Raw genomic sequence first — 13,354 nt, 5'->3', positions numbered from 1 at the left:
CCTTGGTCTTGTTCCTTCCACACATTGGCAACCAAACCTTTGGAACAGGCATAGCATTAACCTTAACTTCTCTGAGTGCTCTTCGTTATAACTTGGTTCTCTGTTGGATTTGAAGACTTGACAGGTTTCTTTCTCCTGATACACTGGGAAGTGCCAATCCTCAGATGTCACTGGTGGTATATGCTTGAGAAATACCCCAAATCAAAATAATGGGGATGGTGCAACGGGAGCTGACACATGGAGAATGTTTGCCTTGTGACTGACCAGCCTGTCATTCAATTATTTAGAATCTCAAATATAAAAAGGCAAAAATAAACGTTTGAAACAATGTACTTTAGAGTATCTATTTGTTTCTGTTTTCTAGACAGAATTCACCTATGTCCAACCAACAAATAAACCAAAGACCTTCAAGCATGGTCAGTGAATCATCCACTGCAGTAACTATGTCTGCTGTTGATACGAAGCCTGGTTCTAAGGTAAAGGAAACAGACGGTTGTTTGAGTTTGATGATCAGAGCTTGACTTGTTTTTAAGGCCAATGCTATGTTTTATTGTTAATTTTAATAGGGCCCTGAATTTGGCTAGAGGACTAGTACTTACCCAAGCACTTGTGCATTTGAGTTTACATTTATCCTCGTTATTCTCATTTTCTTAATGCCAGCATTAGTGGGAGAAGGCTCATTTTTTTCCACTTTTAAAATCGGTGAACTTCCTGGGGACCTGGGACTCTGCTTTGAGATGGAGATTTTTTGAGCGATGTGGTGTCTTTAATTGACTGAGGCTCACACTTCTACCAGTAAGTGTGCATCCTTGTCACCTGCTCCTGCTGCGTTCCTTTGTCATGCAATTGCACTGATCTAATCTGGTTGATCAAAACAATGAGAACAGCAATGATGACCGGATACAATGTACAGGCCCACCCATGTGAAAGAGGTAATTTATGGGAGACAAGAGAACTGCACAGCTAGATGGAGTGTAATGCTTTTTTTCATTTCACCTTGGAAAATAACCACAGTCATCTCCCAAAACTTCAATGGATCTGTTTATGATCTCTTCTGCTACTTTGTTTGCAGTCCAGTAGTAGCATAGCTATGCATGTTTTTTCCAGGCTGCCAAATGTGGCATTTTTAAAAATACTTTGCAGCTTTAGTCTTTGAATGGACTTCTCTTAGAGGACTTGCCAGTACTTTTCTTCCACACCACCTTTGTTTATATGAGCTCCATCTGGCTGTGAACCCTTAATAAATACTTCTTTAGTTTTCTGTCTTAGTCAAAAATGTATTTCTCATATACACTGATTCATCATTGAATTCAAGTTTACAAGCTTGAAAACACTCCCCATGTTCTGTAGAATCAGAAAGAAATGTGTTAATTCCTTCACAACCTATCAAAATTGATTGAACTTAACCAGCAACAAGAAGAAAAGCTGTAAAGTGAATAATCTGTGTCCTCCACTTTGAGGTTGTTTGTTAGCATGCTAAGAGTTGATTTTAAGAACCTTCCCTCTGTTCTCTAAAAGTTTTCTTCCGTGGGTTCTATAATCATTGTTTTTGTAGAGTGAGTTTCCGGGCACAGGTCTGGAACACAGTCATGAATTCAGAGTCACATTCTATTTACCATGGTCTTTTGGTACCTGTACCTGGCTATCACCTTTATGAAGTGCTTCATGGTTTTGTCCTGGAAATGCCATAATACTGACACTGTGTAGGTGTAGGGTTTGAATCCTGAAAGAGACAAAGCCTACTGGTTTGCCTGCTTTGGTATTCAGTTCTGAATTTGGGAGTGAATAAAACATCTGAAATAAAAAGCAGTTGTTTGCAAAGAGAATTTCACGTGCACTCTACAACAGTGTCTGTTGTATACTGCACAACAAAGAGGAGCATGCTGGAAAGCAAACAAACAAAACTACCACCAACTAAAACCGAGACCGTCATTGTTTTATTGGTATGCGTATAAATACATGCCTTCATTTCCTAAGATGCCTGAGAATGGGTAGTTTTGCAGAAATGTGTGTCAGTTCTTAGGGTGAGCCTCACCCCCTTCATGCTGGTATTGTTTGAATAAGTCGTGTGAAGACTTCAGACGAGTTCACCCTTTTTAAGTTTAAGGGGTATGGAGTTGAGAAAATATAAATCAAAATGGATGTTGATGAAGAATCACCCTCTATCCCAAAGACAATTAATTAAATTACAGAAGCATGTTTTTTCCCATTATAAACCATGTTAAAAGCTGTTCATATTGATTATGGATAAAGGATATGGAAGAATAAAGGACTGCTACAATTTCATAATAATTTGGAATTTAGTCAGTTAGCAAATGCTACTATTTTTGTCAAGACAGAAGTATAGAGAATAATACTGTCATGCAATTTCTACTTACTAAATGCTGTGTGTGTGTTTTCAGCGGTTTCTGTCCAGGAGAGGTAGTTGAATTGTTGTTAGCATTGATAGTTGCTTATATTTTTCCAGTATGAACAGCTGAGGATTGCAACAAGTAAATAAAGAATGGGTGTAGCAATTGCGAGAAACTGATAATGGTGACAAATATGCAATGGAGCAAACTCTGTGCAGCCATTTGGAGCTGGACTGGAATGCGGGTGTTAGGTCGGTGCCACTTCAAATGAATGCTCGTTATCAACAGCCGGAAGTCAGTGTTTCAGTTCATCCTGTTGGAAAAATAAAGATTTTGTCTTAATTTTCTTAAGGATACAGGAACAATTGATGAATTCACTTGGCTATAGAACATCTTGAGATTGTTGAATAGAACAGTTTGGGACATAGAGCTAAACACTTATGTATTTTTGGTTGTTTTATAAGTGAAGTGGTATGTTCTCTTGTGTATACATATGCTTTTTTTTCCACCAAGGTGTAGTCTTTTTTTTTCAATTTAGGAAATGTCTTCCAGATGCTGTTTACTTTTTTGATTGTCCAGTTTTGTAAATATATATTGAAATATTATAATTAACAACTTTCCTTCTCAGCTAGATGTTACTCTAATGAAGGAAAGGATGAAGCAGTGATGAAAAGGAGTTTGAAAATTTTGGCTCGTGATATTTTGCTTCTTTGTGGAAATCTGAGTCACTCACAAACAAGTCAGTAACATGCATTAAAATCGAAGGTGACTTCCTTGTCTTCAGTCACACAGACAGCTGATCTGACCTGCGTGTCTCAACACACGACAGTGGTATCAATATTTCAAGTCAGGGAAAGATCATTCCAGCACATTCAAAGAGTTTTAAAACTTTTTCTTTTAAACTGACTTTTCATTGTAGTCAGTGGAAGCGAGATAGGAAGTTGTTTTTTAGTCTAGAGCTGAACGAAACAATTTATGCTACAGGTGATATCAAAAATCTAAATTATGTAGAAGCGTAGTTATTTCTATTGTGAGTTTTGGTATGAAATATACAGCCTTAGAAAGACTTACCCCCCTCTTGTCTAATAGATGGCGTGTTTGGGGTTTTTTTTTTATAACTAAGTCTAATGGCGGCTTTTCTGCATTTTGTAAAATTCAATAAGATCAAGGAATCCAAGGGCTAGATCATCTACTCAGAAACCAGGTCTGAAACAGGCTGCTGGCAGCCTGGCCTGTTGGGTGTGTGCTAGCCCTTGGCAGCAGGGCTGCTCAGATGTTCTGTGTAGCACTGGGCTGTGAATAAAGCTTGTTCAGCCTCTCACTGCGGTGCCAGGTGTGTCGTGCCAAGGAAAGAGCCCATGCTGGGCATTCTTCCTGTCTCCCAAGTGTCAGTGTCTCTCACAGAAATGACCACGATGTGCAGCTCACCTGCATCTCAGCAGAGCTGAAAGCAGCATGCTGCTTCCTGAGAAACAGACCTCAGCACACTACCTAGTAAAATCTGTTCTTTGCTATCTGCTTACTAGTTACACATCTATGTGGCTGCTTTTTATGCTGTGGCACCAAAACAAGCTAATTACTGGGTGGTTTTGTTTTGTTTTAACTAGTTACTGTCATTATCTCAATTCTGCATTAAGATTTGTGCCCACATCTACTGAAATGTATGAAATTTAGTATAGGTCGGTAAAGCCTGGCCTCAAAATGAGGAGAATTTTCTTTTGTGTACTCATACATTGTTGAGTGTTTTATGATTATATGTGCTGGCTTCTAGTCCAGATGTTGCCTGACAGTGTGCTGAGATATTTTTTTTTATATCATCTCTTGCATATGACAAACATGCTTAATTCCAGAGCTGCTGTTTGTTGCAGCTGACAGAGCAGCAGTTCCCTGACCACTCGAGAGGAAGGATTTGAACAAAGAAGACATTGCAGGGACATTTTAGGAAGGAGGCAGGGAGTGAATCTGGACATTTCTTTCCTTGGAGAGATTGGGTGCAGCTGTGAGGGCGGTTTGTGCTCCTCGGGTTCCTAAGCAATTGCAGTAGCAAACTGCTGAGATTGGAAAAGAATGGGCAGATCGTTTATCCAGAGACTCTTGCTGCTTTTTGCACAGACTGATAGACTTTCCCTGCTCCTTTTTGAAATTGTTTTGCTGATGTGAGTCAAAACCAAGGTTGCTGTAAAACAAAGCATTACATAGCCTTTGCTTTCCATTTACTACCACCTAGGACTCTTCCTTAGCAGTCATGCTGCTACATCTTGTCCTTTTGCTTGCAGGGTCAAAGCCCAAGCATTTTATTAAACAGTCTATGTAATTTGAATTTAAATGAGGAAAAAAAAAAAAACCACCAAACATAGAACAAGCAGTGAAAAACAAGATTACGATTCCTGAACACAAACTCCTACATGCTGTAGAGGGATGCTTGTATGCAGATGTTGTGCACTCAGAAATACTTTCCAAGCATGATAAAACTTAGTGGTTCTGCCATTCGGACTGCAGCCACCAGCACTACTGCTGTTAGCACACCATCCTGACACCAATGTGTTGATGGAAGTGGGAGGTTTCCCTTGCTGTATTGTAAATATTTTGGTCCATATGCCTGCCCTTGGAACTGCTATGGTCTATTAATGTGTAATGAATTGTTACAGGGAAGTTATTTAAAATACCAAGTGTCTGTAAGAGCAGTTTAAAAAACACTGCTCCTGTTTACTTCTTTACAGGTAATGAAGGCTGGAAACAAAGTTCATAGCTTTGGAAAGAGGGAACAAGCTATCAGGAGGAATCCCAATGTTCCTGTGATAGTGAGAGGCTGGTTACACAAACAGGTAAGCATGCAATCATCTGTTTCTGTTCACATGCAGTCGTCAAGTAAAAGTGGCTTTCAGATAACTGAAAAAACATAAGCCCTCGTGCTGGTTATACTGGGAAGTGTTGGGAACACCCATGAGCTTTTGTAACAAGGGGCTTGTGCTCAACACACAGCTGTGAAAACAGTGTTTTGCATACAGATTTGATACAGAAGTAGAAACAGTGATACATGGATGCTGCTATCCTGGTTAAATATTGAAGCTATAGCTTTGTTGTCAGTGTCTGGTTATTTCCACTGTTTTATCCTGCTAGCTTACTGCCATGCTGATCTCAGTCCCCTTCAGATCTCATCATTAAGCTGGGGTTGGGCGTGAAAGCCATCTGCTTTCTTTGCCCTTACACTCTGGATCAGAGGCTTAATTCCAATTCATTTGCCTCCAGAAGCAGAGGGAGAAGATGAAAGGAGACAGGGCCTCATGCATCACACATTGCTGTACCAAGACCACTGTCAAAATAAAGGCAGGATTATAGAATTTTGAAGTTGCTGCATCTTGAAGCTGGCAGAACACATCTTTGAGTGCAGAAAGTCAATAAAGCTGTCTGTTATATAAGAAAAGTTGCTTCTGATTTGGTAATAAACCGGTGGATGTTGGTGAAGGTCTAGCAGCTAGTTTAAAGGACGAGTAGGAAATGTCTGAGTCTTAAAGGCATGATTCTACATGCAAAGGAAAAGGTTGCTGATAGCCATTCACTTCCTCCTCCGTGAGGTCTGTGTTCCAGATGTTCTGTTGACATCCACTGAGTGAGTCCATTGGTTTTCAGGGCAGAATCAGAACTGTGTTGAGAGCATGAAAAACAAAAGGGAAGAAAGTTATTGCGTACTTAATATGACTGGAAAAATAACAAGTGAAGTAAATAGTATATATAGTGTTCATTTAGGTATTTCCTTCTGTCCACTTCTACTTGCAAGCACTTAAAGACTGAAGATGCTTTCTCTGCAGTTGGTCTCATCAAAGCTTTCAGTGTAATAGGCTGTACATGCTGAGATTACAGTTTGGCAATTTTACAGGCCTCTAAAATTAATTTATATGTAAATATTACTCATTTTGACAAGGCGATGTATATTACATGGAGACATTTGTCTCCACAGGCATATTGAATTATACTTCATTAAAGTCTGTACGTTATGCATCCTGGTTTATTTCCTTAGGAATATTTGATTAAATTACATTTTAGGTATGGGTAACATATGGAAAATGGACTGTAGAATTACAGGATATCCTTGTCTTAAACGTGAGGTCATATTTCATGGTCATGTAGTGATTTTCATCTTGGTATAAGGGCAATCCTTGTTGGAGTTTGTGCTGTCAGAATGCATACCTTTGTTTCTTTATTGCAGGACAAAGGTGTCCAATAAAAATATGCACTGATTGTTTATGGGGTTAATCTGAACTCTGGATGTAAGTTTAATTACTCAATGAAAATGAACAGTTTGGGTATTCTAACCTGATTATTTTATAGTTGGATGCTTTACTTCTTTCTGAGTATACAATATTCTGCTGAAATATACAATGGTTGTTTTTGTAATTAATGCTATACTTGAGTAGATTTCTGGTAAGCTACTCACGGATACAGCGCTGTATGATAAGCTCTTACTCTCATCAGATGAAAAGTGCATCACCTTTCTCCCTTTTCAGGACAGTTCTGGTATGCGATTATGGAAAAGACGATGGTTTGTGCTTGCTGATTATTGTTTGTTTTACTATAAAGGTGAGTAGATAATTGTAGCTCTTCTGAGTTTACCTATTCAAATCACATTACAAGTGTAAGCTAATTGAATTTTTCAGGTGCGTTTTGTTGGAACACCTAAATTGTTTACCTAAATGTAAAGCAAGGATTTGTCCATTCCTCTTTAAAGTGTTGCAAATTTCAAGCCAGAGGTGGGGACCAAGGGGGCTGCTGTATGATGTTTTGTCACATGACTTGTCTTTCCTACATGCCAAGGCTTATGTTACAAAATATTTGGCAGCAATACCAGTTTAAGATTTTTTCCATCCATGTTCGGAGTTTTTACGTACTCCCTGTGGTTGTGTAGCTGATTGTGATAATGCAGTGTGGCCAGATCAGGGCGTTGATTCAGCTTTCATCCAAGTGATAACTTAAGAGTTGAGAAATCCTGTAATCAGTATTTTTACAGGTTAAACACAATTTTACTTTGAATAGGAATAATGGTATAATATTACATAAAGTTATTTCTAGGTTTTGATTAGGATTTTACAATTTTTGGAAAACGTTATAGAATATTAAGCTCAAACTCATGTTTGTGGGCACTACATTTCTCCTGCTGATTGCTTAAGAGTTGATAGTAATAGGTTTTTTTTTTTTTTACTATAATAAAATGCTAAATGGAAGGGCATTTCTATTACACAGCCTATCAGAGTTCATTTGTCAAAATAAGCTTTGTTGAGGAAGGGTCTACTTTTGCCCAAACCAAATTAAACAAAACCCCCCCCACTGACTTTCTTGAAAAACAAACAAACAAACAAAAAAACCAATATTGCTTCTTTAAAAACAAAACATTCTTCTATACTGTTGCTGTGGAGTCATACAATTCAGACTTCAGGGAGCATCCAAACATCCTGGCTCTTTGAGGCTTGATGCATTCATGCATTGAAAACCTCCAGCGGTGGAGATGACACAGCCTCCTTGGTCAGCTTGTCACTCTGCTTCTTTGTTCTCATGTAGAAATTTCTTTTCCTTATATCCATTCTACTTCTCTCACATTCATACTTATGCCTATTGTCTCTTGTCCTTCTGTATTACACCACTCAGTGTCCATAATGGAAAATGTACTGCTATTCCACTGAAATGTGCAGTGAATTATTGTTTTTACTTTGTTTTAAAATAATTTATTATTATTATTCTGCAGATAGCAGGGAAGAATCTGTGTTGGGTAGCATACCATTGCCCAGCTACGTAATATCTCCTGTTGGACCTGAAGATCGTATAAATCGCAAGTTTTCCTTTAAGGTATGAGTACAAATCTTAGCAGCTTACCATATTTTAAAATGCTTATTTGCATTAGAAATGATGTTGTTGTAAGCAGAAATATCTACTTTCCTATTGTAATTCTTTTCAAAAGGATTTTGTCTATTCAAATGTCGTGTAGCACTTTTCTGTTACTTAGAAATTGCTTTTAATATATGTTACTATATATAGGTGTCTTAAGAGCTTAGTAATTAGAAATCAATATTGTTAAGTTGTTCCACTGATTTTAGATATTGAAAGAGTTGACATTTTTCTTTATAGGGTAATTGATCTTATAATGGACTGATGACCTTCTTTTCAATTTTAATTTTATTGTGGTTTCTTTTTTTTTTTTTTAAAAAAAAAAAAGCAGCTCAGTTTTCACAGAAAACATCAATACTGTGACTTTTGATATAATCGCCTCCTTTCAGGTGAAGAAAGAGTACACACTTCTCTTTTCTTGTTTGGAAGCAATAATTGTCCTAAGGGATGTTGAGTAATTTTCTGCTTTTTTTTTCTTTTCTTTAAGGTAAAAGCACTCATTCAATGCAGCTTAATGTTCTGTTGATCTTTTTTTTTAATTAAAAATACATTTAATTGTATGATTTTAATCTCTATTAATTCTTACAAAAACCTATGGAGGAAATGAAGTACAAAATTCATTCATTCTTAACAGTGGAAAATCCTACGTGATTGTCCAAGTTGCAGCATTAAGGCAAAGATTGGAAGTGTCAGTGTGTGTTTGCAGATTTGTTATGCTGGTACTTGGAGCGGAACCTGTTCTGCTATGTACTAAAGCAGCAAGTGAGCTATACACTAAACAAACAAGTTTGGTTTTTTTTTTTCATTTTTATCAGAGGTAGTTTAAGAGATCTGGAAGAAATCTGTCTCTCTATGTATTTGCTGAAAACATCTGTTTAGCTTTCAATTTTTTTTTTTGCTTTGATTTTTTTGAGGTGTTTTAAAATGGTAGACTACTTTTTGTAGCATTAGGATTTATTTTCAAGTGTACAATGATTTGAAATTTATTAAACAAATATTAACTTATGAAGTGTGTTTAAAAAAAAAGACCTGCTGCTCTTTGTGGAAATATTTGTTGTGCTTTTTCAAATATATTGCACATGAGATAGCAGGATAAGCTACAGAGGACCCTTTGTTAAAAATCATTTTACTCCAGTATTGAACAAATGTGATTCTTGAAGTTCTCCTTGAGCTTTTTTCAAGGCAGAAGCTCATAGTGCAAAATGAGGACCTAGCATGTATTTAGGCTTCTACAATAAATCTTAGTGCAGGCTGGGAATTGAGGTGAAATAGCAGTAGTATCTGCTTGAATCTTGTTGCTTCAGTGTTCTGAACAAATTCTTTTTAACTTCATGGAAGGGTGTTTGTTGGTTTTCATCAAGTGTGATTTAGAATCGTTAATCTTAAGCTGGCTATCGGTCATAAGGGAAAGAATCTTAATATGTGTGTGTGTGTACATAGATATGTGTATGTATGTGCATAGAGTGGCTTTGGTTGGAAGGGACCTTAAAGAACATTCAGTTCCAACCCGTGCTGGGGACAGGATTGCCACCCACTAAATCAGGCACTAGATTAGGCTACCTGGGGCCCCATCCAATCTGGCTTTCCAGGAATGGGGCAGCTACAGCTTCTCTGGGCAGCCTGTTCCAGTGCCTCACCGCCCTCTGAGTAAAGATTTTCCTCCTAATATCTAATCTAAATCTCCTCTTTTGATTTAAAACCATTCGTACACACATGTAGTTTCCAAATGATAAGGTATGTAGGCAAGCTCTTGGTCACCACTGCCAAATTGTGCCCCTTTCTTCCTGCCGAATAGAATCCATGCTTATGACGTGGTTAAATATATTCAGAAGCAAGTGCAGACTTCCCCTGATCCTTCTAGGATATTATACTTCTAATTTAGAGCCAGCTCTTAGGGCAGTTGGCAGGTTTTGAATGATTCCTGCTGCTGGGGCCCCGCTCAACACCTACATTCAGTAATGGCAGCCTTGACTGTGGGCACAGTGTGGTGGGAGCACAGCCATACTGACATTCCGTCACTCACCAGCCATTACCTTTATCTAATCTCCACAGTGCACTTCGATAGCCAGAGCATAAACGGACGTTCTGTCTCAGTGTAGCACAGCCAGAAATAGAAAACTCAACAAGAGTAAGCCTGAAATAAAGATAGGACTTTCTCCCATTTGAGTCCCGAATGAGTGGGAGAATGCGCCGCATCACTTTTGCATTTAGCCTGTCACTTACTCTGATTGCTGTACATCGTTCGTTACAATGGAGGCTTCAGTTTAAATGGCTTTTTTAAGTAGTAGTGAGTTTTTGCAGATAGATAAGCATTCAAACTCTCAAACATTCAAGCATTCAAAACATTCAAAATGTATTTGCTAAATAAAATTCCTTTTAGTTTTAAAAAACACGTTTGTAAAGTATATGTTTACTAGAATGCAGGCTAACTTTAACAGATAGAACATTCCCTGTGGAAGTTCTTCAGCCCTTCCATCAGCTGCTAAGGACCCTAGAATTTGTGTCTATTTAAATGCTTGGCAGTGACAGGCCTGTAGAAAAGCATATGGCTGCTCAGATGCATTCAAAACCTATTGGAAGTGTAGGAATATGTGTATTAAATTGTTCTGTTTGGCAACTTCACTTCTAAGTATCCATCTTGACAAGCTTTTCACATTATTTCTCCCAAGCAAAGTCCTGTAATTACTACTGTCATTAAGTTGTGTGGTGACCCTTAGGACTTAGGATCTTTGCACATTTAGTTCCGTAGCTAATGTCTTATAAGTATTAATGGTTGTATTTCTTCAGATAGTAGTTTTCTGTTGATACAGATGTGGGATACCACAAATGCTATGTTTAGACTTTACTGTGGAAAAAGTTCACTTGACATTCATATATAACTGGAGATACTCTTTGTGACAAATAGAGAATGTACTGTACATTTTAGTAATACAATTTTAAACATAAACATTAGCAATTCATGGAAGTTAATGTCACTTCAGTCTCTTTAGAAGTCTTACTGCTCTCAGTCAGGAAAGCTACGTTAATTGATTTTGTGTGTTAAAATTTGAGATAAATTCATTTTATAAAACTGACATTAATGCAAATTGTTGTAAATTGGAAGGTCTACCAGCATCTGCTCTAAAGAAGGCTGCAAAACTTCAAGCAAAGCTGATGTATGCAAGTGTACGTCAGTATGCATATACACATCTTGCCACCAAATTAAGTCAAAGGAATATGCTTTAATGCTCTGTAACAGATGTGAAGTACCACTGGAGTTAAAACCCAAACAAATAAAACTCCTTTTCACTTTGATACTACCCTTGACGTTTTTTCAGAGGTTTAGCCAGTCAGTGTGAGGGCACTCAGAGCTGAGGAAGCCAAGCCAAATCATTATTTCAAAAAGATGCTACCGTACTGTTTTTTGGTTGTTTTTTTTTTAGTATATTTACATTCTTGATACTCAAGATAGACTGAAGCAAGTATCTGTTCACTGCTTAGACCAACTGGGACCAGGACAATTTCACTATTTTTCATTAAAAAAAAAAAAAACAACATAAAACTGAAGTGTTCCTCTCACCATCCCTCCATTCTGCAAACTCTGGCTTTTCCTCTCCTCAGAATTTTGAACGATTTGGAATAAAGATAGCAGTTGCAGATTCTTGTTCCTGTATACTTCTATTACTGTAATCTTTTATTGAATATTTTCTTTAGAAACATGGATCTTTTCACAATTTTAACTTTTTGTCCCTGTCTTATTTTGTTGATATGCTTTTGGGGTTTACTGTCCATTTCTCCTTCTGTGCGTTTTGGGAGAGAGACTGCTTCCCTTCTCAGTCTATCCGCATTAAGGCATCTGAATGCATGAATAGGTACCGGTATTACTTTTCCCTGTTGTGTACTATGTATGTGTGGCACGTGCTGTGTTTTAGGCTTGTTCGTGTGCTGTAGTCTTCCTAATTGCTATTGCTTTAAAAACAAGCAAGCAAAAAAATGCTGGCTTCTGTGTCTACTAGCAGTGACAGCTACAGGACATGAGCAGAAAGTGGCTTTCTACTTATTAGACATGCTATACTAATAAATGACTGTAACTGAAATGTATCAGAATTTTCCTTTACCTGATTTTATATGTTACAAACTTCAAGATGTTGGGTCTGTTGATAACAGCAAGCCATCTCTGTTATCCCTTCTGGAGCTATCAATGTTTTTGGCTGTGATAGCTTTAGTTTCTTACAGGAGAATAGTGCAACATACTTTGCATTTTTATTCTGTTTCACCATTGCCTTTTAAGCAATGCTTTCAGCTGTGTTCCTTATGCACCACTGAAAGGGAGCATGAAAGGCAAATGGATTATCTTACATAACATACAAGTGAAATAAAACCATGTATTGCTGGGGGCATACAGTCTCCAGTCAGTTAACCAAGGTCCCGTTGTTGGTTTGCTATGTTTGTATTTTTTCCAGCAAGCGTGTAGCCAATGAAGGTTAGGATCCTACTGTGTCATCTGCAGTGGTGTGTATATAGTCTGCTTTTGGCAGGAGTTGCTTCACTTCCATATTCTAGCATCTTCTCCTATAGACTCAAAATGGTGTATATAGGAACTGTGTAGTCATAAGGTCTAACTGTGAAGTCACTGATTTCTTTTATGTCTGGAGCTGCTTCTCTTGCTATGTTCTTGCACTGAATGTTAATTATAAATTGCAATGATTAAATTATTTTTTTGGAACATCTGTGGTATTTTCAAGAAGGCAGAAAAGCAAGAAGACTCCCAACAGCAAAGGAAACCCAAAAAACTCAGTCAAACACATAAAAAGAAATCATTTGGCTCCTAAATATGGAATTGATCAGAGCTACAGTTTCATTTATGTAAACCCTACTTCCTTTTGTTAAGGTAGATAGTGGTGGGAAGAGAGAGACCACTTTGTATTCCATTATCTGCCACTGGAGGTGGAAAGCTAAGGCTGTGGGGCAGGAAGAGAATCTTGGACTTCTGATCAGATTTTTTATCCCTCTTGGAAAAAAGTAAAAAAAAAAAAAAAAGATGCTTTTTCAGCAGTATTTCATGCTGTTAGCTTTTGTTCGTCATAGCAGGTTTAGTTTTTATTAAAAGCAATTTAAATTATTAATTTTGTTTAGATATTTTTTGG

The 13,354-nt window shown here is 37.6% G+C and overlaps 1 protein-coding gene across 16 annotated transcripts in view; it reads left to right on the top strand.

Moving 5' to 3' along the window:
* Window positions 1-13,354, top strand: part of PLEKHA7 (pleckstrin homology domain containing A7) — a 140,592-nt gene that overhangs the window by 84,469 nt on the left and 42,769 nt on the right. For 15 of the 16 annotated variants that reach the window (XM_040701359.2, XM_015286637.4, XM_040701358.2 and 12 more), the window contains 4 exons: window positions 365-476; window positions 5,072-5,176; window positions 6,857-6,929; window positions 8,089-8,189. In XM_040701359.2, coding sequence (XP_040557293.1) covers window positions 365-476; window positions 5,072-5,176; window positions 6,857-6,929; window positions 8,089-8,189 — 391 coding nt within the window. The remainder of the gene's footprint in view (window positions 1-364; window positions 477-5,071; window positions 5,177-6,856; window positions 6,930-8,088; window positions 8,190-13,354) is intronic. The other variant, XM_046942008.1, reaches the window with a different exon arrangement.

This window comes from Gallus gallus, chromosome 5 (assembly GCF_016699485.2).
Source record: "Gallus gallus isolate bGalGal1 chromosome 5, bGalGal1.mat.broiler.GRCg7b, whole genome shotgun sequence".
NCBI classification, from domain to species: Eukaryota; Metazoa; Chordata; class Aves; order Galliformes; family Phasianidae; genus Gallus; species Gallus gallus.
Note: the sequence above shows the minus strand (reverse complement) of the source record. Positions and strands in the feature narration are given on the sequence as shown.